Genomic DNA, 22405 nt, shown 5'->3' on the forward strand with positions numbered 1-22405 from the left:
GCTGTGTGTATTAGTCTGTACATCAAGCTGAAGAGCGGCACTTAGCCAGATCTGACAATCAAATGTGAACTAGTACTGCCTATACACAAGAGTGCATTTTAATGTTGTGTGCTTTTTGCCAAGAGGCTGGTACTTGACAAAGAAATTGTCAAGAATCTCTCTTCTTCCCAGCTCTTTTTTTCCCACAGATATGAGTCCATGTTGAAACTTTTTTTTTTCCCCTGCAGTTTAATATGGTTTACCTTACAGGTAACAGAGCCAATCTAATGTTTTCAGTGACTTCATGTAATAAAATTGTCGCAAGCTTTTTGTAACAGAGAAGTGTTATTGTTTTAGAATATGCAGCAAATTAGCATGTCATTTTTTGCGAACTTACTCTGAATTTACATTATGCTCGGTTTCACCAATGACTTCGTGTCACCATACCAACAACCTGTCCCCAAAGAAAACTAGAGACTAGAGAAATTACATTGCTGGTTTGTAAATTTCAGTGCTGCTCTTCTCCATCTAGTTAAGAGTTGGTCATCAGCAGAGTGTGAGTGTGGAGATGAGTAAGTGAGAGCTACCTGCTTTTATTTTGGTTTGACTGATCTGTTAGCTATGAACCTTAAAATCTTCTACACTTCCTCATGATTTTAAGCTTCTGTCATCATCTTTGATGCTTAAATTTGAATAAATGAAATTCATTGTCACAGAATAAAATACGCAGTAACACTCTTCATAGTTCAGCTTTCCTTGTTTGCTATAAGCCAGGAGTTAGTTACTACATGTAATATTTCTTTCTTCATTTTTTAAATAGGATTGCCAGAATAGGGAAGATCTGTTTTGACCTGTATATGCAACCCAAAGAGATTATGAAAAGAGGAATTTACAAGGAAAAAAAATGGTTTTTTTAACAATTAATTCTCTTGTCTATGGAATAATCAATTTGCAGTGACATCTAGGTGATGAAATACGTACTTGTTCCCATATAACTTGGTTTTACAAAAGTGTTAGTGATACCCTTTTTTAACTTATTCTGTGTTTTCCTTTGTAGTACACTCTTATAATTCTTTTAAAAACTGTATTCCATTTCCATCTGGTCTTGCTCTTACAACATAAAAGTATTGAGCAAGCTGCAATAATTATTTCTTGTGATAGTGTTTATGTAGTTGAAAGTACTGTAATAAAAATGAGAATTTGATTCCTGTTATCTGAAATATTCAAGCATTATGACGGATGTAGTTTTATGATCTTTGAGTTACATTTTTATTAGTAAATATTTGTTAATGATCAAAGTTTGTAAAGAAACCATCCTTGCAAGCTAAAAGAACGAAGAAATAAAGGAAACAGTGTATTAACTTTCTAGGCCAATACTTCCACTGTAACAATTTTTACACTGTTGTTAATGTGTACTTATGTTGAGTTAGTGTTGAATTAGACTGTGGGTAAATAAATGTGGATGGACTTGTCATGGATTGGGATTGTTTGATTCCAAAAATCTGATGGCATGTTTCAAGCTTCTCTTGCACTTTCTAAATCTTTAGCTGCACAATTAATTGTATAATGCATTAAAAAAAAATCTATTTTTATTAATAAAAACCTGGAAAATGCAGTTTGGGGAAAATCAGGTTTTTATCTTAGCAATTTCTCAGTGGTCGTGTTGACTAAACATTGGTGGGGATACTTTCAGTCTAAAACAGAAGTAAAAAGGGAGTTAAGAGAACAAGGGGGACAGAAAACCTGCTCTTCAGTGAGCTGGTTCTTAGCACACTCCCAACATCAAACCAGATTTGTGACTGTCTGCTGGAATGGCAGGTCTTGAGTATCGCGTTTTAAATATTGTGAGGTTGTAGGGGCTCTGGTGTGCAGTAGATGAAGTTTTCTTTTTCCTTCATACACCCATTTCAGGAAACATTTCAGAGTACACCCAACATTGAGGCTCATTGTTTTAATAAAGTATATTATCGAGCCATTTAATGGAATATGAGCTTTGTACCCATTGGATCCACAAATTGAAGTAGAAAATAAAATGAAAAAGAACTAAGAAATTAGTAGCAAGGTACAAAGTAGGCATAGTTCTGAAGAACATTAGGCCAAGATGGATTTTCATCAGTGTAACAAGGGCTGATTATCTAAAAAAGAATTTAGGAGAAAAATATTACCGTGCTCTAAAACTACCTAACCTGAATTACTGCTTTGTAAGTGGCAAAGCTCCACTGATTTTTTTGTATCCATTTTTCCTCATTTAATTTTCCAGAATTGAAGGTAGTAAGAGAAATAACTGCACCTTTGTGTCTTTTTAATACAACTAGTTTTATACTTGGTTGTTTTTATCTTGGTTTTTAGTCTGATTTTCTGTTTCAATTTTACCCCTCTAAAACAGAAAAAAAAGCTTCTTGAAGAACTGGGAGATAATAGACTTCCGTATGTGACACCAGCCGATGCTGATTTCCATCAATTGGTAATGTATTTCTTTTAACTGTACTTGTTTTAAACTAAAATGGCTGTTTGCACTGAACAACAAATAAATTTTCTTTAAAGAGACACTGTGAAATCTGATATGAAAAAGGTATCCTGATGGCTGATAATGTACTTTCAGGTGATGCAAAATAAGACCTCTAGAATTGGGATATTCAAGAACGAAAACTTTGTGAACTTCATTTATTTTTAGGATTTTGCCCTGAGTATCAGTACCTGAATACCAGGTAACACATGTAACAATGAATCACAGTTTCTTATGCTTTGTTAAAATAAAATACACGTCACCTTTCTTTTAAGTTTTTTTTTCTTTTTTTTTCTTTTTTTTTCTGAACTGTGAAGAGAACTATTTTTATAGCTCAGGTTTGGCAAAATAGGGAAAATATTAACATAGAAATTTGAAATTTTTTGGCTTAATTCTACTTGCAAACAATAAGTAACTCTTAAGACATTGTTTACAAAACGAACTGTGGAAACTGGAATGCATGCCTCAAATGAAACCAAATAAAAGTAAAAACAGGCCCAGTAGCCACATGAGTAGTAAACCAAATGAGTGTATGGAAGAGTATCATGAAATTAATAGAATATTCTGCATCTATCCTGGATCTTTCTAGGTCAGCTACAAAACATATGGCAAGAATTGTAGGTTCAATCAGATCAAATCGGAACATGGTAAGATGAAAAGCATAAGAAAGAATCTAGTAGTTTGAACAGCTACAGCAAGCATGCTTACATTACAGGCATGTCACCTTTCTTGTATTGACATATGGCTCAAAGATGTATATGGTAGCATAAAAACAGGTCTGACTTTTTCCTTGCGAGGATTAATTTCTCTTTTGCAGGATTCCAAGGCCAAGAAAAGTTTAGCACACACCACACTATAGAAAAGGAAAGATGCATTTATGGGTCAGGTACTGGACTGCGGCTCAGAAGCATGAAGTCAAACTCCAGTTTTGCCACGGAATTACAATTGTGATATTGAGCAGTCTGTATACTTCCCTCACCTTTCTCGTTCATTTGTGTTGTAGGATGCTTAGGGAAAGCATGGTTTTCTCTGTATTCTTACAGTGCTGACATAGTGGAAGTAAGGTCTTGATTGGGATCTTCAACAGCTGTAAGGATAATAATATGAAAACACATAACTTGCTGTTAACCATAAAAGTATTTCTGTGGGTAAGGGCAAGGAAAAATGTAGAAGAGCTTAACAGAATGGTATTTTTTTTCTACTTTAAAAAAACCAAACCAAAACAACCCCAAACACATTCTTTTCAGTCTTAAACTAATGTTCAAGAAGAAGCTCTTCCCCCTTTTAAGACTTGGGCAGCTTACTGTTTTCTCCTTCCTAGTTATGTTACATCCCCTCCTGTTTGTTCTCTTCTTTTACATCTGTTGCTGCCAAGAGCTACTATGCCCAGCATCTTTTTCTTTCTTCTGTCTTGTAAATCCACAGTCTCATGGAGCTGATGTGAAAAGAGAAGATGGAGCCAAGGCTGCCCAAGTGGCATCTCATTTGCCCAGTATCAGTAACCCATAAACATAGAAGACAATGGGAACAAGATAAGCAGCAAAATCAGACCTGTTCAAGCCTTAATAGAGTTTAGATACATTCTTTTTGCATCATATATAATTATACTTTTTGTGTAGTGTTTGTGTGCACACTAGGTATTTTTAAGTATATGTAAGAAACATAAGCATCACAGGCGCCTTTTAAATTCTTATGGTGGTCTTGACATGTTACTTTAGTCACAGGTGTAGATATTGCAAGTTCCACGATGCTTAAATGTACTACAGATGGAGGGAAAAGATAACTGGCAAAATATAATATCACATAAAGTTTAGTTTTATAGTCTGTCTTTCCTGGATAGACCTGCCTTATTCCTTTAAGGATCCACTCCTTATACAGTAGCATTCTTTGAATGTGTTGGAAAGGTTGGGTAGGACACAAGTAAAAAAACATAGTGTCCTGTCAGATATGAAAATGCACGGTCTGAACAAAACTAAGAAATTCCATCACAAGCAAAACTTCACTGACATCCTCTTTCAATGTGTCTTGCCTGATGAAGATTTAGAAATGGGCCCCAGACCATAGGCTGAAACAAGGTAATGTTTAAAGCCAATCATGAATAAGAAAAAGTCTGTTAACGAGGCAATTCACAAACATCTGAAGTACAAACTATCATTTCATGGTTTAAGTGGCAGTTTGCTTATCAGGGGTCCTTATTGCTGATTTCTAACTTTATTCTATCACTTGAGTCATCCTGTAGGGTGATTCTCTGTGTTGAGTACCACCATTAGAAGTGAAAGCATGTGTGTATTTAAAATCACGTGTGTAATATTCATACGAAGAATTGAGCATCAGATGTGCTTTTTTTTTTGTCCTGTAGTTGCCAGTAATGTACCTACTGCTTTCAGAGTGAACAGTGAATTGACCTTTAATACTTGCTGTCAGAGTTACAACACGGAGTACATGATTACTCCCCCTTCCCCATCCCCCCAAAACAACAAGGTGTCCGGTGTGAACCCAGCATTCACCCTGTGTTCTGATCCCTTAATGCTTTCCTTATGTAGGACATAGCACAATGACTGGTTGGATTAAAGACGACCAAACTGTTTTCATGTGATGTGTCGGAAATGTGTTTCCACTTCCTGATTTCTTCTGAGATATCAGTGTGGGGTTTTTTAAGGTAGAATCCTAAGTATACTGTGCAAAACTTAATGATAGAATAGTTCTTAAGCATGTAATCTTAAAATACAACCCAAAAGTAACATGCCTCTGACTTGACTGGCAATGAAATGTGGAAGACGTTACCTCTGCGGTTCAGGAGGGGAATATAATGTTGTGACCTTTAAAATCTGTGTGCTTCCTTTCTAGTGCATGTTTTCAGGCATTTAGTTGCTTTACATCGTATTGTTATTTCCCTTCTTCTGTTTGTAATAATTGTTGGGAATTTCATGTGTGCGATTCATGTCAGAAATTCAGTATATTAAATGGTTTAAAAAGATGTAGTAATAAAGACTTTTTAAATATGCCATAATAGCATATGTAATGTAGTAATGGGTTAATCTGACCTGAGTATGTCCAATATACAGAATTATTTAAAGAAATACTGGGATACTGCTATAGAACTGTTAGTGCTGTTTCTTTTAATACCTATCATTTGCATAATGAAACAAATCATGCAGTAATAATATTTATGTCACAACGTATAATGTTCTGTCATTATTAAGTATGATTGTGAAAGAATACTTAGATTCCCATCAACCTATACCCACACATCTGACTGTAGCCTATAGCTGTAAATCCTTAAAATTTGCAGTTACTGATTTCAGTAGTTATTCTTTATAAGGATTTTTTCACTGTTCAAAGGCTACAGATATAAAACACTGATTGAAACAAAGGGGACAGTTCAGGACCTCTGAAGGAATCGTTTCAGGCTTTTGGCAAGCTCAGGCAAATTGCGTTTATCGAGTTTATATTCAGTTCTTTTAGTGAAAGCTGGGATCCAGTGTTCTGTGCTGGGGATTGTAGAGGGACCTTCAAATAGATATCTGGAACTATTTTCAAGCTTTGGTATTTAAAGTATAGCGTGTAAATACAATTGTCGGAAATTATTGTCTATAGAGACTGTTACGGGTTTTTTTCCTCTCTCTAGGAAGCTAGTTTTTGGAAACCATAAAAATGTATGAAGAAAGGGAGTTACTTCACTGTAAAAATTCACGTGTAAAAATAATAAACTACAATTTATTATGTGTAATCATTATTTTTAAAATAGACTTCCTTTTATACTCCCCTTTTTAGTAGAAACAAATGATCCTATAAAGCTACCTCTTCAGTGTTGCAGGATAACAATATGTTATGATGCAAAAGTCTAACTGTTTTCATGCAGTAGAAAGTGTGCATACTGACTAACTACCTGGTTTGTATTTTTTAAAGGCATCTTTTCTGGATTTTAAAATTAATTTCCTGAAAGGCAGGTTCAAATCTGACTTTTAAGTAGATAGTACTAGTAAAGTGGTTTTGAGTTGTACCAGAAGGAGCCCACAGATGGATTGTAGGTCAGTGTGATGCCTTTGTGCCGGTGGCTTTTATTTGTTTTTTAAAAGCACTTTGAACGTAAGCTATTACATTGGTAAAAGTTTTGATAGATCAGTTTTGTGCATCCATGTGCTCTTGCCCCATTGCCTAATGCCTTCTGATTTCAGTTTACCTTTTTTCCCCCACAAGACCTTCAGTATCTACCTTTTCCCCAGACTAATCACTAACTTCTGGACAAAAGGAAGTAGGTGTAGTGAGTCGTTTGGAGCTTCACATGTGCTAATTGACACTTGATAGGCTCACATTACAGCCTTTCCCTTACTAAGGTCCCTAGTTTGCATCTGTTTCTTTTATTTATCTATTAATTTTAATGAAATACATAGGAACTATTTAAGAACTTATTCTCTAGCCTTTGTCCAGTTTGCCAAACAGTCTCAGCAGTAGTTAAAGCAGATTTACAGGCAACCAATAAAAGGTGTGATTACGTGATACTCACTTCCTTAGAAAACCAGATTAACAAAATAAAATTATCCAAGCCTTCCTGGAGTGGGCAGCAGTATTTTGCATACAAAGCAAGATACTGCTGATTAGGAGCGTCATACCTTGCTGGGAGTTGTTGCCTCCACAAACTGCTGGATTCTGAACTCCAGCTCATACCTGTGGTGGGGAGAAGGGGAGGAAAATAAGTTTGGATTTTTTTTTTTTATCTAAAAGGGGAACTTTTTATATAAAATAGGAGACCTAATTGGCATGCATTGAGGAATGTGAAAATAGAAAGGACCAGTATGTCAAGGACTACTTTGAAGATAGAGGTGCAGTACAGCAGAATGTTGGCCTTTTTTGAAAATTTACATTTTCATTTTGTTATTTTTGCCCTAAAAATTGTTGTAATATGAAACTATATCAGATTATCATGTAGCCCTCTAGAATTCTGTACATCAGAATGAGACAGAACGGTCTTTGCAACCATCGCAAAAAGAGGAGTCACTTTGCTGCTTGATATTCCATTGTTTGTATACTTAAAGGTAGCATTGTCTACAGATTCATCAGTGGAGCTTATATGTTCTATTGATTTCTGCCAGAATCCTCCGATTTATTTATTTATTTAGAGCTTTGCCCTGGTGATAACTCTCTGGTTACAGGCCACTGGTACATATCCACAGTTTGTGCCATATATTGGCATATGAAAATAAAGTAACAAATACTGGCATCTATTTCTTCACCATATTCTAGACTCATGCTTGATAACTTGCCAACTTAGCCTCGTCTGTTCTTGAATATATGAAATACTTTGGTTCCTGTAAAAAGAATAATTCTTTTGCTTTTTTTTGTTTTGGGTTTTCTTTTTTTTAGTGGAAGACTAAATATTCCAAGCTGATTTTCAGAAAATCTGATACAGTACCTGAAGAGCTCCATCAAATGGTACAAGAAGGCTTTTTGACCTTGCAAAAACACAATTGTTTCTTTCAAGATCTTGTAAGGATCAAAGGAAAAGATTTTGTTACCCCAGTGTCTCGTATATTAATTGGAAACCCGGGATGCACTTACAAGTACTTGAACACAAGATTATTTACAGTTCCTTGGCCTACTGAAGGTTATGATATAAAATATTGCAGTCCTCAAATACATAATGCTTGTAAAGCATTAATCAGACTTAATGACTACTTGCATATTGAAGCAGTCAAGGCATTACAAGGACAAAATTTTTTTGAGACCAAAGAAATTAAAGATACTACTGTAATAGATAGGGAGCAAAATTTTGCTACTTCTCTTACGGAGAAAGGGTCTGTTTCAAAAGATCAAAGCAGTAGTTGTGTACCAGAGGATGACTACATAAGTCTGAAGAACAGAACATCTTATAACTTGACTTTATTAAATTATATGGATCCACTACAAATGCTGTACTTGAAACAAGAACCTTATTTTGGAATGGGGAACATGGCAGTGAGTTGGCACCACGACGAGAATCTGGTTGAAAGGTCAACGGTTGCTGTGTACAGTTATAGCTGTGAAGGTGAGTAATGGGAGGTATGAGTTGACTAGTGATACAAATACCTTAAATCCCTGAAGCTCTTTTATGTTTCCTTGTGTGTATGTACATAAACACACCTGCATGCTAGTCTAGCTTTGTCACGTGCTTCTGAATACATTGTAGTACTTTCTGTATTTAAGCCCTATCTTTATTTCTACTAAAACCTGTGCAAAATATATCTGTGTGTACTGCAGCTGGCTTATCAGTCGTTCTCTAAGTAGATTTAAAAATTGGTATTATTAACTTCCTGACTAAGAGCCAGGAGATCAAAATCTGTCTAATACCTATTTCAGGTTACGCATGTGCATATTTTCTATCCTGTAAAATGTTTCATTGTAGTTGAGATTACTATCTTTATTGTGTTGTTTATCATATACAGACTTGCTTCTGCTTTATGCTGATTTTACTGCTCTTCCTTCTTTGGGAAGATCACTTTAGTTTGGTTTTGTATAAAAGTATTACTATATTTACTTGGAAGTGTATACATTTTGTCTAGGCATGCTGTAGTGCTAATGCACGTTTTGCGGAGGACTTGCCAACGTTTCTGTAGTTGGGAGGGGTGGAAGTTTTCCGTTAAAAGACCTGTTGTCTGACAGGATTTGCAGGCTTTTAGTTATTTAAAAACCATTTAAATGCAGTATTAGGGGGAAAATGGTAGTTGAAGAGTCATTAAATAATTTCATTTTTAGTTTAAAGTACCTTTCCCATCTTTATCTTTGTTTAAAAACAGACATGAAGATTTTTGTTTATTTTTTTCCTAAAAAGTTTTGAACAAAGCCTTGATTTTTTCTTTTAATGGCTTCCAGTTTTGCAAACATAAGATTAGAATTTAGACACTTGATTTGAATTTGCAAATGCTCCCTTATGTTTCATAATTCACAACTGATTTTTGATCCTTCTAAAAATCCTTTGATGTTTGCTTCAAAACATGAGAAGGATTCACGTTGACTTCGGTAGGTTTTGGCTAAAGGCCATGATGTAAAAATAACAGCTTATACTTTCATGTGCATTCTCTTGTTAGTTTTGTTATTAGTTTTGAAACTATGGGTCACTTTGTTATTTAACGTGCAGCTGAAATCATCATATTTACATTTTCCTGGACATAAAACATCAGCTGGCTTAGCAAACTGAATAGAAGAGATTCCCTGACCAGTAGAAGTGTCATTTTGTTCATGAACTTTTTTTCTGTCTTACTTGGCAAAGATGTTGATATTTTATGTCCAGTAAATGTATTTTTTTTAAGTTGTACTGTAGCTAACTTAAAATGTTAGTGAAAAAATATTTGAAGAAACATAAGCATGAACTTGTAGTAATCATAGTGTGTGTGAGGATTTATTGTAATATGCTTAAAAACTTTTTACTTTAACATAAAACTTGCTTGTGGAGGGGAAAAAATGAGTCCCTTTAAGTTCAGAGAGCTATAAATTAACAAAAAAGAAAGCTGCTATGTTTATTCATAACTTGTCACTTGATTTTGTTTCTTCAAGTTCAGCAAGCTAGGTAAATATCATGCTGTTTTAAAACCACTGCAAATTCTGTGCAAGATTTGATTGATGAGGGTAGAAAGAAATATTTGATATATTTAGACAAAAAGTTATTTTTATATCTATATGTCATTAATGTTTTTGCCACATACAAGATTTTTTTTCACAAATACACTTAAAAGTTTATCTTTTTTTCCTGAAGGATTTAAAAATAGACATGAAAGCTGAAAAAAGCTAAGAGCTTTCCAGTGAATAAATTGATCATTCTATCATTTACATTTAAAAAAAAAAAAATTACTACTTCAAATTTTTGGTTTTTTGCAATGATTCCAAAAGTTTTTGATCAAATTGAAACTTGATTATACATTGGGGAAAATCTCTTGGCAGGAGGTGGCGATATTAAAACCTCAGTGTAGCTGGAGATAGCGTAAAAGACACTTCTTTGGGAAGACAATGATTTATGAAGTCAGATCTAAATCTGAACAAGATTGAATTCCACTTGATAGCTCTTGAGCATGGCTCAAGTTGGTTTAATGAACTTTAGAGGGAATTTAAGGTGCCTGCCATGGCTCCTGAGCATCATGAGGAAATGTCCTGTAGTATACCTTCATGTGAAAACAGTCACTCACATCTGTCTATATTCAGGTTGCGGTCGTCATTGTATATCCCTAAAATGAAGCCATATTTATAGTTGGCCTACTTATTAATAAATTGGAGGAAATGGAACCTGTTTCTAGTTTATGAATATGGCATTGTAATTAAAGTGACAGTAAATACTTGTGTGTGTTGAAGTTTTGTATCTAGGGATCCAAAAGGAGTAATGAGTCTACTTGATTTTAGAGAAATAGATTGTCTTTTTGCTTTTCTGATTTCCTGTTTATAGCTTTCAAATGCTGGTGGTTATGAACTTATCGGTGCTTGTAATATTATTCTTTCCAGTTCCATATCACTTCAATGTATTGGTTCACAAAGACTGTCAGTATTTACTATATCTCTTATCAAGCTCGCCATAACTGTGAAGCATGAAGAAGCTCCACATCTTTTTGAAGATTGTTGCTAAATCTTTGTAGAATCGTATCTTGACTCCTCTTCCCATTTTCCATAAATATCTTTGCTTTTTACGCCAGTATCTTTTATTAGTACATACTCCATTAATTCATTTTGTATTGAGTTAGCATTGAATTGTCACTGTAGTGTATAAAGACTATCACAGAATCATTTGTTCTGCCACAAATGCAGAATGCCCAGGTTTTCAGATTTTGAACAGCAGGAGCCCTAGGAGTCAAGCGATCTTACTGCATTATGGCAGCTGTTTATCGGACTGTTTAGAGATGCACAACTCAGGTTATATGGTTTTCTTTTTACTTTAATTTGCATTTTTATATCATTAGCTGTTTGATACCTACTTATTTGATTAAATAGTATTAAAACAGATACTACTGTAATTGAAACAACTTTATTTTCTTGTTCACTTGTTCAGTGTTTGATGCCATAATGAAAATTTGATGTTTAAACCTTTGATCTTTATTAATTGGAGTAGAAGCAGTTTTTCATATGCCAGAAAAGAAATTCGAGAGCCAACATAAAGATACTGGAACAAGCTGATATTTTAATTAGTATCACTGTTTATTTTCTTGTTTCCAGTGTCAAACTGTTTCAAAGAAACTTCAGATGAGGTTCATTTCTAACAACAAACCAAGATAGATATTTTGCTTAATGCTCATCTGAATGGTATTTGCTTTTATTTACATTAAAATAAAATGCATTGCGTTATGCTAGGTTAAAAGTAGGTTATCAAGTGATAAGAATAGACCCTCACAAAAATTAGGGAAATTTCATTTTAGTGTGCATACTGCATGAAAGTGCATGAGTGGTAGTCATGGTGCATATGCAGAACTGAATACATTACAGAAGGTGTGTTCAATTATACTGTCACTAATACACTATTAGGAATTAATTTACTTTTCAGAATTTACCATGGAACGGGAATTCCAAATTTTGACCAATTTAGGATTTTTAATAACACATTAGCTTACAAATATTCTATCACATAAGAGCATTAAGGTAAAAACTTGTTCAGGATTTTAATATAGTAAGCTAATAACCCATTTTTATTTCCTGCTCTATTTATAAAAGTGAATTGCAATCCAAATACTAGTGGAATAAGGGCATTTTCAAAAATTAGATTTTATTAATGAAAATTTCCTAATGAGCAGTTTTCCCTCAGGTCTTTGTAAGTTTTGTAGGAAGTCTTATTGCTTAGCAGAGCACTAGTTGGTTCTAAAGATGTTTTTTGAAGTAGAGCCTTGTTTCAGTTACCAACTTTAAGGAGATGGAAAATAATGTAGTCACAGGAAGTGTCCATCTTTCTCTTACCTGGATTTCACACAAACTATGTTTGAGGTTAGATAAGTGGTTTTCTCTAGATTCTTTACAGTATCTTGTTTGTCTTCTTGCTGTAAGGCCTACTTGCTGTATAAATCTCTTCAAGTACTAAACAACTGGCTCTGTTCACTGACAAGGTAATGTTGAAAGGTTTAACAAACTTCGTCAGTTGCAGTAATGACTGATTTTGAAGGAGCTTTTATGCTGGTTTCTTTTGTAAAATGCTGTTTGTATTTTTTCACACTGCAATGTTAGAAGCAATATCCTAGCACTAAATCTAATGACTGCTATTTTATTTCTACAGTAATTGCAAATAAAAATACTTGAGATTCACTACAGATGTTTGTTTCCTCACTAGGTTAAAAAAAAAGTAATCCTGAAACTACAAAAGTTGTTCAGAATTGAAGTCAATCTAAATTCGTAGTTGACCAATAATCCTCTGTGGATAATGGATAAAAGTCATGGAGTAGATGTTTGTACAGGATGAGAACAATTACGTTAAATCGTTTCTAATGTCAATAACGTAATAGAAATATTGCTTGTTGAAAGAATAGAAATGGTATGTAGAAAAATATATATTACATCTTAAGAAATGAATATGTGAGTGAAATGGTCACATCTGTAACTTGTAGGTTCTGGCCAGTTGGAATTATTTGGTGAGAGAATCACAAATTTTTAATGATCCAATTACGCTTATAATAATAGATTTAAATCCTTGTTTTCTAAAAAGAACTCATCATTTGAATTAACTGTTGTGTTTTTTTGGGTTTTTTAACCATGCTCTCACTGATTTGATCAAATGAAGTGGCTCCTTCAAGAATGAAGGGATGACAGAATATTCTTTGTTCTTATTTTAGTGCTTATGTTCTTGATATATTTGGACACAGTATTCCAAATATGAATTGATAAGAACAATGTTGACAAATCGTCCGATTTTTGTTTTTGTGAATGTCAGTTGCAAGCATAAGTTAAAATGTTAGTACAGTTTAATGAACCTCTTATGCTATGGCTTTTCAGTAATAAGGTAGAAGACATAACTGGGTAGATACTCGTTCTTTCCCACCAGCTGCTGAAAAGCAAAGCATGCTCTGCTTTTCTCATTTCTTGCATATCACATATATAAATTGCTATGGAAGACAATAATAATGTATATATTTCATTAATTGCTGAACACGTGCCCAAAAAATCAATCAATCTGTAAAATAATAATTCTTTTTTTCTGTATAACAATGATCAGTTGGATTTAATGACAAAGTAGATGTTTACAGTCCTGCTTGATTTTAGCAATGTGTTGGCAGTGATTCCGTCATCTAAGAAATCATGTTTGATTTAAGACTACATTCAGGATATAGTTTGGCATTACAATTTGACTTGAATAGAGAACATTTACGTCTTAGAATGTCAAAAAACTCTCAAACTCTTGAAGATTTTGGTGCCGAGTAGCAAAGGAACTTTTCAAGTCTACTTTTACTTTCTGTGCTGTGGAACAGTAACCAAACTAGGTCCAGGAAAACAAGTTTCATGTTGTTCTGAACCTAAGCATGACCCAAACCTGATAAGATCGTGTCTTAGAGCTGGAACATCTCTGAAATTTGAGCTGTCTAGTTAGAAGCATAATGTTGTGGCCAGTTTTCTGCAGCTACACTCTCTCTTTCATGGTTCTACCATAATTACAGCTTTGGTGAGGTATTGTTGTTACGTTGTGGTAAGCTTGTTACCTGGTTGCACCATTTCATTTGGGATGCAAGCATAAAGGTTTCTTGCAGGCCAAATTCTAGAAATCTTTAATGAACAGAATTCAAATTTGCAGATAGTTTTACTATATTTCCATTAAATACTGCTACATTTGACCATTTCTGTATGGTCTACTCCAAAATAAATACATGTTCTTAAGATGCTGTGTATGCGCAAGATCCACATGATTTACTGTCAAATACCTATGGTTTAGATGCATCCAAATGTTTTCACTTAAATGGGAACTGTAATTATATCAATGAATATACAGCATTCAGTCATGTTTGAGCTGTGACATACAGAATTTAATAACAACTTCTTTTTATGTAAAAGTTTGTCAGTGCTACCTAGAGATATACCGCAAATGTTAAGGTGTCTATTTTTTTTTCTTGCTCTCACTTTCAGAATAGGTTGCATTTAAAAGCTAGTAGCAGCTTGCTTCCATTTGTTACCAAAATAACATGGTAGGAGCAATCAGTTTCAATTGCTGCTGATAATTATAAGGTGCAGTAATTGAGAATATAGAGAAAAGGAGACTGTGAGCTACATTTGAACTCTGTACTTAAGCAATAAAAAATTTATCAAACTGCAAAAAATAAGTCATTTTAACGAGCACATTCCAAAGGTGCTGGATTTATGAGGAGACCCCAGGAAACTTTGATTGAAATTGCTGTCTCTGATTGTAGTTCTATATTTTATTGGTGCCATATTGTGAACAGTGCTGCTGCCTAAGTGAATGGGAAAGCAGCATAACAGAGAGAGTTAACCCAGAAAGGTTACCTCTTTTTATAATATCCATGATGTATTGCATTAAAAATGCCTTGAAAGCCATCCTATTTGCAGTTTTCAGAAAACATTTTTCTTAAATTAAGTTACGATTTATCTGAACAGGGCAGAAAATATGAAAGCCCCTTGAAGACTTTAGTATTGATTTTTTCTGAGTATTTGCTAGCTCTTGTTTTCTCGTTTGTGTGCTCCTTGATAGAAAGGCCTAGAGCTGCTCCTGAGCCAAAGCTTCAGCTGGATGAGAACTGCAGCAGTGGAGGGAGGGAATATGGGGACTGACTTTGCAGGAGGAGTTTTAACTAAGAACCTCAGATTGGCTTTTTAAAAGGTCTTGGCTCTCTGCTTACTGAATTTAGGCAATATTTAATTGACCTAGAAAATTAAGACAATTTATTAATTACTAAAGACTACTCCCAACTAACCAAACATTGCAGTAACCATGTGAGATGAATGACTTGAATATTTTGAAAGTGTGAGTTCAAGGTCACTTTTTATGTGTGCATATAAGAGTTATAAATCTTTATTCTAGTATTTTTATTCTATAATTAAATGAAGACAAAAGCTTTAAAAATTATTACATGAAAGCACATTTGAAATGGACAGTGAAATGGACACACAGTTACTAACTTATAAGCAATAATTAGGCATGCTACATAGCTGATGATTTCTAACTCTTCACTGCTGTTCTGTGCCAACTGCTTATTAAAACTTCTCCTCCCTCTGTCAAAATGTTCTGTTACTTTAGCCATAAAACTGTTATACCATAGCTCCCAAATACCTTGTTATAAATGCTGATTGTATCTTTCAATTTATACTGCAGTGAAGTAAGCTTATGAAAATAATTCTGAGGGATTAAGCTCTAAATACTATTTCTATGCAGTGGATTATTTTTTCCCCAAGCTCAACACAATCATGTTGCTTAATGATAAGAAAAATGTTGTAACAAATGTATTGAAGCTTCGTTGGCTCTTGCACATGTCATCTAGCATGTTTGACTAATAATTTTGAGAAAAGAATGACAGATATGATTCAGAGATTCACTCAACTTCGTTGGTCTAGATTGTGTTTTGTGCCCATTATTTCACCTTACTTTGCCTCAGTTTATGATTTGGTGAAATTGCAAGTACTTAAACAAATGAAATTGTTCATAAAATGCTTTGGCAGTTTATGACTTGAAATTCTTTCAGAAATTATCTATTTTTATATCAGTGTTGCTGCATTTTTTCTTTTTTCTTCTATGCTTATAGTTTTAGTAATGTGTTAAAAAAAAAGTGTGAAGATGAACTAAAACTCCCATTACATGTACTTGAGAACTTCAGAAAAACTTGAGTCAGTTACAAACTTTGCCTTGATTTGCCTTTACTTTGTAGTTAACATGAAGTTTCCATCTTAGTAAAGTTGGTTGCAAAAAATTCTTGGTCTCATATGGCTTTCTTTACCTATTACATACTTTTGAATTTGGAGATGGTGATTATACCAAATGGAGATTATAGAAAGTTTAAGCCTGTCAAGATTGTACCAATGTGGGATATCATTAAGTCTGTACTGTTAGACCAGGTTTTGTATTTTACGGTTCTCACCTTGTCTGTCGTCTTTGGTGTTTTTCCCTCCCTCTCTTTAAAGGTTCAGCCATGGAAGAAAGTAATGAACAAAAACTGAAGGGAAGAGACCCAGCTGTTTGGCACGTAGGCTTGAAAGTAGCATGGGACATAGAGACACCTGGATTAGCAATACCACTTCACCAAGGAGACTTCTACTTGATGCTTGGTAATTTTCAAGGGCTAAGAAGATGAACTTTCTGTTGAAAACAGAGAAAATGACACTTAATATAGATTATCATACCTTCCTTTCAGTTAGGACTTTCCTTATTTAGAAAGACATGGGATCTGGCTAGAGTATATAATAAATTCCTCCTACCCTGCCTGCTTCCAGTGTATTTTGGAGAACTTTTTTTTCCTAACGTTTCTTTCACTTCACAGCTAAGAAAGGAAATATTCTTTTTGAGCCTTTCCTGTCTGTTGTGCAGTCAGAATTGCTAGTCCAAGTCAGGCTTCAGGCCATAAGCAGAATGTCCCCAGATCTTGTGAGAAGTTGAGCTGTATCTGTCCCACCCTTGTATTTGTAGATGCTGATTCCTTTTTCTCTTCTTAATGCAGTTTTACTGAGTAACTGTGAGCATCTCGTCTGTTATGTTCAACAAAAAAAATTCCTGTTCTTGAGTTTGGCTTATAGAGTGGCTACGTATTATGTAAGCTGTGACTGTAGCAGTCTTAAAGTTTTCTGATACCGTGGTTCTTGACGTTTCAACCATTATGCCAGTCTGTGGATGTTTTATTGGTCACCAGTTTTAGACATGACACTTCTCTTCTGCTACACTTTTCCATGTGTATATTCAAACATACTATTTTCTAGTAGTCGGGTTATACTAAGATCATAATGAACAGAGCTGTCACACTCCAAGAGTGAGTCTCAATGTCTCAAGTGTAGAGGATTAAAAAAAGAAAATTAAATTGAGTTAATTTACTTGAGCAGCTGAGCTCACACACTAAGGTTTTTCCATTGAAAGAAACGAGGCAAGAACTGGGGCTAAGGTTTGTTGATACAAAATCTGTTGCTTTCTCTTTTGGCTTGTGTTTCTCTTAGTTACTTTTTTTTTTTTTAAACAAATTTAGTTATAAATCAGACAACTCAAAACATGAACAATGCTTCTGACATCACCATGTTTGCCTGTTTAGTGACTTGGCTTGACAGATATCGTCGAAGAGTGAGAGCACTTGCAGTGTTCCCTGTTTTTGTTTTTGTGACTTGGAAGGTAGACACCACGGAACGTCCCTAGAATGACCTGTCACGCTGCCATCTTGTTGGGCTGAGCAGTCTTTTCACTTTTACCTGTCGCTTTTTATCTTCCAACAAACGTGAAAACAGTTTACTTACTACAAGCAATATATTTGTGGGCAATCTTAAAAAACATATACCATTCCTTGTTCTTAGTTACCTCATCAAATCCTGTGCACTGCCATCAATGAAGTATCTTGTGTAAAAGAACTGGACTGTCTTGTGCTCTCAAGTATATTTAGACATGAACAGAACAAGTGTTAAGATGTGAGATCCTTTGGCACAGTGGTGTGGATGCGCATCCCTTTTCTGTATTTTTAAGGATATAGAGTAGCAGCCTGGAGGGAAACTGAGACATTTCTTATATGGAAGTGAAGTTTAAGTGGCAGCTAAACATTCCTAGAAAGAAATTACTAATCCATTTTTGTGCAATAGCAGTTCGGGCACCAAGTAAACTTCTTATCTAATCCTTCCTGACTGGAAAGTTTGTGTATACACAGCTTTGCCAGGCAACAGATTCAGAAGACAAGTAATAAAAGAAGGGGTCTAACTTCAGTGTTTTTATTGCAAAATACTGTAGATTGTAGTTGACCAGATCATGAGGACATTTTTTATTCCCTGATGGAATTTATATACAGTAACTAAAGTATTATCGGTGATGCTATATGAAGGGTGGGTCAGAAAGTCAGTTTATTTAACACATAACATCATGATCATGTTTAGATGGAAACAAAGGATGTATTAAACATTCTTTTGAAGATGATGTGTGAATCACATTCTTATTAATACTTTGTGCAGAGCTACAGATTTGAGCTCTGTATGCCAGGTGTTTGATAAACTCTTCTGCATTTCTATAGCCTTTGTATTTTTTTTTCTCAATTACTTTAATTATTATTTTATACAGTCTGAGAGAGTATTCTCAAACTGGCCCTTTTTATTAGGTTTCTACATACAGTAGAACTACCTTTTATCATTTTCACTTAAAGTGAAAAACAATATAAGTTGACGTATACAGTTTTAGTGTATTTTTTTTCTGTTCAGATTTTTTTTAAATGACTTTAAGAGGAGGCATCTTGATGCCATCTAAAAGGTAAAATATGAAAACTTTGTATACAAAGTAACTTGACAATAAAGAAGCCAATTTTAGATTCATTTATCTTGTGCCTTTATACATCATACATTCTAGAAACTCATTTCAGTAAGCAGAGTCTTCTTGCTGGCATTATTTTAAAAGCAGTGACAGCAGTATACAAGGCATCTAGAAAATATAACGTTAAGATATAGCTGTTGATGTACAGGGACTGATTGATAGGACTGTGTACTATTTCTGACTACTATTGACTCACCCAATTCTAGCAAAAACTTAGCAACTCTGTAGGTCTGTTCTTCCAATTGTTGAAATGGTATGGTGCTTACTGCTTTATATGAATGATGTAAAATACTGAAATGTCGAATTCAGTATGTTGCTTATAATTAAAAAAAGTCAGGGCCTATCAATTCCTGTACCTGTAATACCCCAACTATTTCCTGATACTGTACACACAAATCTTAGATATGAAAATGTGGTAACTTAGTATTTCTAACAGTAATGTGCAATTACAGTAACTTGTAAATCCTGATCAATGGGTATATCAAAATAACAAAAAGATTGGGAGTGTTTTTTAGCATTTCTAGTAGACATTTAGTAATGTTTATGTTATTCTCTTCATTGGCTCTATAAAATGTTGTTTGTTATTCCGGGTAGAATTTGAGTAAAATGCAGTCTTAAAATATAAACTTACACCTGCATTCTCAGCAGTCCTCTTCAGATGAAATCATAAGCCATAATTTAAATGGATGTTAGTACTAAACATTAGGTGATCAAATCCATCCTTCAAGTAAGCTATTACAATAATATGAATGTATTTTGTTTAAACAAAACCAAACAAAATTGAAAATTACTTTCAGTAAGACAATTTTTTTTTTTTTTAAGACTTACATTTCCTAATATGAAGAAAAAAGATCTGGGGAATGACTGCGAATCTGCTGCCTAAAAACTCAAATCTGAACTTTATATCACTCATGAAACGGAAACACTTTAGCTCAATTTAGAATAATATATTGGTCTGCAGAGGAAGTGCATACTGAACCCTGCTGTCTCAAGTACACGGTCAAGGAGTGTCTAATATGAAACGTGTTGGGTGCATGCAATAAATCCAAAACGCGTGGAGGTGAGCAAAGGGCCCCATCTGCTCTGTCCTAGAGCATGCTTAACTAGGGTTGTCATGGTCTTACTATTAAATTGGAATCTTTCCCCTAATCTTTGAGTTAGACACGACCAGATTTGCAAGCAGATTTACAATTTTCACTAATTTTCCTACCATGACTTCAAAACATACTTAACAAAAATACATTCTGGAGTTTTTCAAAGGGAGATTTACTTTTCTGCAGCTGTTTCCCATAGATCAAGCTCTTGCTTGAAGGTTAGGGTTTTAAAACAGCATGAAGATGAACTTGGAATCTTATACCCCTCCCCACCCCCAGCAAATTATAGTTCAAGAAGCATTAAAAAATTATTTTCATAACCAACCAGAAGTAGGGTGCACACATTGCAGAGGTTGGCTTGTGGTTCAAGATAAGTATTTAATGGAAACACTTCCACATGTATGTATGGCTCATTAAAGTATTTCTAGATATTTAATCTGCTTCTATTTCCACAAACTAACTTGAACCCTCTTTGCTCTCTAGCATCTTGAATGTGTCGGAGTTTTTTAACCTTTTTTTTTTTTTCTCCCTTGAGTCCACATTTAATCCAAAAGCTATATTCCTTGATTATTAAGACTTCGAACCCCAGAAGCGTATTTGTTGTTACCGAACTTTGATCATGAAGTTTGGCAAATCCCAGACATTTTTTTTTATAGTTCAGCCTTTTAATTCATTCTGTGTTTTGCTTGTGCACACTTTTCTTGTTTAAAAACTAAAAATATTTCTTAATTAGGGACAGATCATCCCTCTAGCTTTCTGTTATGAACATAGTATTCCATTGACCCATAATTTCTTGGGGAAGGACACATACCTTCCTGCTGTTTTTTGTTGACGTACCTAGAGTAAAATTAGGTTGGTTAGGTTTTTTCCTGTTGAAGTATTGTGTGCAGCTGGATACAAGTAGAATTGGAAATGGTGGAAAAGCATTTTAGTGCTTTTGAAAATTGCACTGTAATATGGTTAAAAAGAAAATTCTTTATTTGTTTATGGTAGTTAAGAAAACTAATAGCACAAGTCCATTTCACTTTTGTTTGTAGATATTTGTGATGTTTAGAATATCAAAGCTTTTGCCAGTGCTTTAAACCCCACTGTACCTTTTATCTGCTTCATGAAATAGATGACAAAAAGACAACTGTCTAAAAAGTTCAGGGAGAACACTTGAAAGAAGATAGAAAAGATGATACAAACCCCTGTTGGTAATTGAGAGCATTTTCCATTGTGGTTTGTGTTTTCTTGGGAAGTACTTTACCTAGAAGTAATAAGTTCTGGGCCTTTAGTTGAAGTAATAAATTCTGGGCCTTTAGTCCCTACTCCTTTCAGTAAGGAATGGTTAAGAATTCATTTCCTTTCTTTCTACCTTGTGTTTGTTATGTCTTAATAGTCTGCAGTGACACGGGTCATTGTTTCTCTCCGAGTGCTTTGGTTCCTCACATCACTGGTGCTCTGATAATTAGTTAAGTAGGAGAATTAGTTAAGTATACATACATTAGTTAAGTGTATATACATACACATATCTATTAGTCAGTTCTTTTGACAAAGGCTGTACAAGCACAGTTTCTGCTGTTGCTGCCCAGGTAATTCAGCTGTCTAGAAGAAAGCATACAGTGAGGGGTGGAGAGAGCAGGGACAGGGACGGAGAAGAACAGGATCAGAGAGAAAAGAGAGGAACTGGCGGTAGTTTCAAGCAGTGGAGAGGACCACGCTGAGATTCTGTGCTGGGAGGGATGTATTTGAGAAAAGAACAGGATGGCAGAAGTCTGTACAGGGGAGGGACAGAAAGATCCTGTGTGATGAACGTGAACTTGCTCCCACAATTTAAAATAGAATATGCAGCATCCAAATTCCAAAATGTATCTGCTGTCTGTAAATAGTAGGAAATCACTGAACAGCTTGTCTGATAAGGGGTCCACACAGAGAATAATAGTCTACATCTGATAGTAGAACGGTGGTCAGGTGTTAAAACAATAGCATTAGTTTAAGGATCTGTAAGCCTGCTTCTCTCGCAGAATTTCCATGCACTTTGGCAGGTGCCTTAACCTCTCCTTACCCTTAGGTTTTTCTGTGTCAGTTACCAAATTTACAGAGGCCTTGCATGGATAAATGTATTAAAGCACCAGGTACCTTAGATGGTTTTGTGTTGTTTGGGGTTTGTTTTTGGTTTTTTTTTTTTCTTCCTGCGGATGTGAGGGACAGGGTTCTGTATTAAATAAAAACTCCATTTTGTAACTGTGGTTTACGCAAAGTGTGTTATCTGAAGTTTCTGTAGCTGGAGATTCTGTGTCAAATAATTGTATGCATTTGCAACTAATCAGATCATCTGCTAAACATTCTTATAACTTCTTAGTACTTCATCTGTAAAGTCAAAATCTGACCTCCAAATTATTTAAACAGACTTCAAGTTGATAACTT

At 34.7% G+C, this 22405-nt stretch overlaps 1 protein-coding gene across 1 annotated transcript in view; it reads left to right on the plus strand.

Moving 5' to 3' along the window:
- Positions 1-1211: 1211 nt before the first annotated feature.
- The window catches only part of FTO (fat mass and obesity associated), a 70260-nt gene continuing 49066 nt past the window's right edge, over positions 1212-22405 (plus strand). The window contains exons 1-4 of the mRNA XM_009320848.1: positions 1212-1220; positions 2366-2443; positions 7850-8510; positions 16541-16684. Of these exons, the coding sequence (XP_009319123.1) occupies positions 1212-1220; positions 2366-2443; positions 7850-8510; positions 16541-16684 (892 nt within the window). The remainder of the gene's footprint in view (positions 1221-2365; positions 2444-7849; positions 8511-16540; positions 16685-22405) is intronic.

This window comes from Pygoscelis adeliae, unplaced genomic scaffold (genome assembly GCF_000699105.1).
Source record: "Pygoscelis adeliae isolate BGI_AS28 unplaced genomic scaffold, ASM69910v1 Scaffold63, whole genome shotgun sequence".
NCBI lineage: Eukaryota > Metazoa > Chordata > Aves > Sphenisciformes > Spheniscidae > Pygoscelis > Pygoscelis adeliae.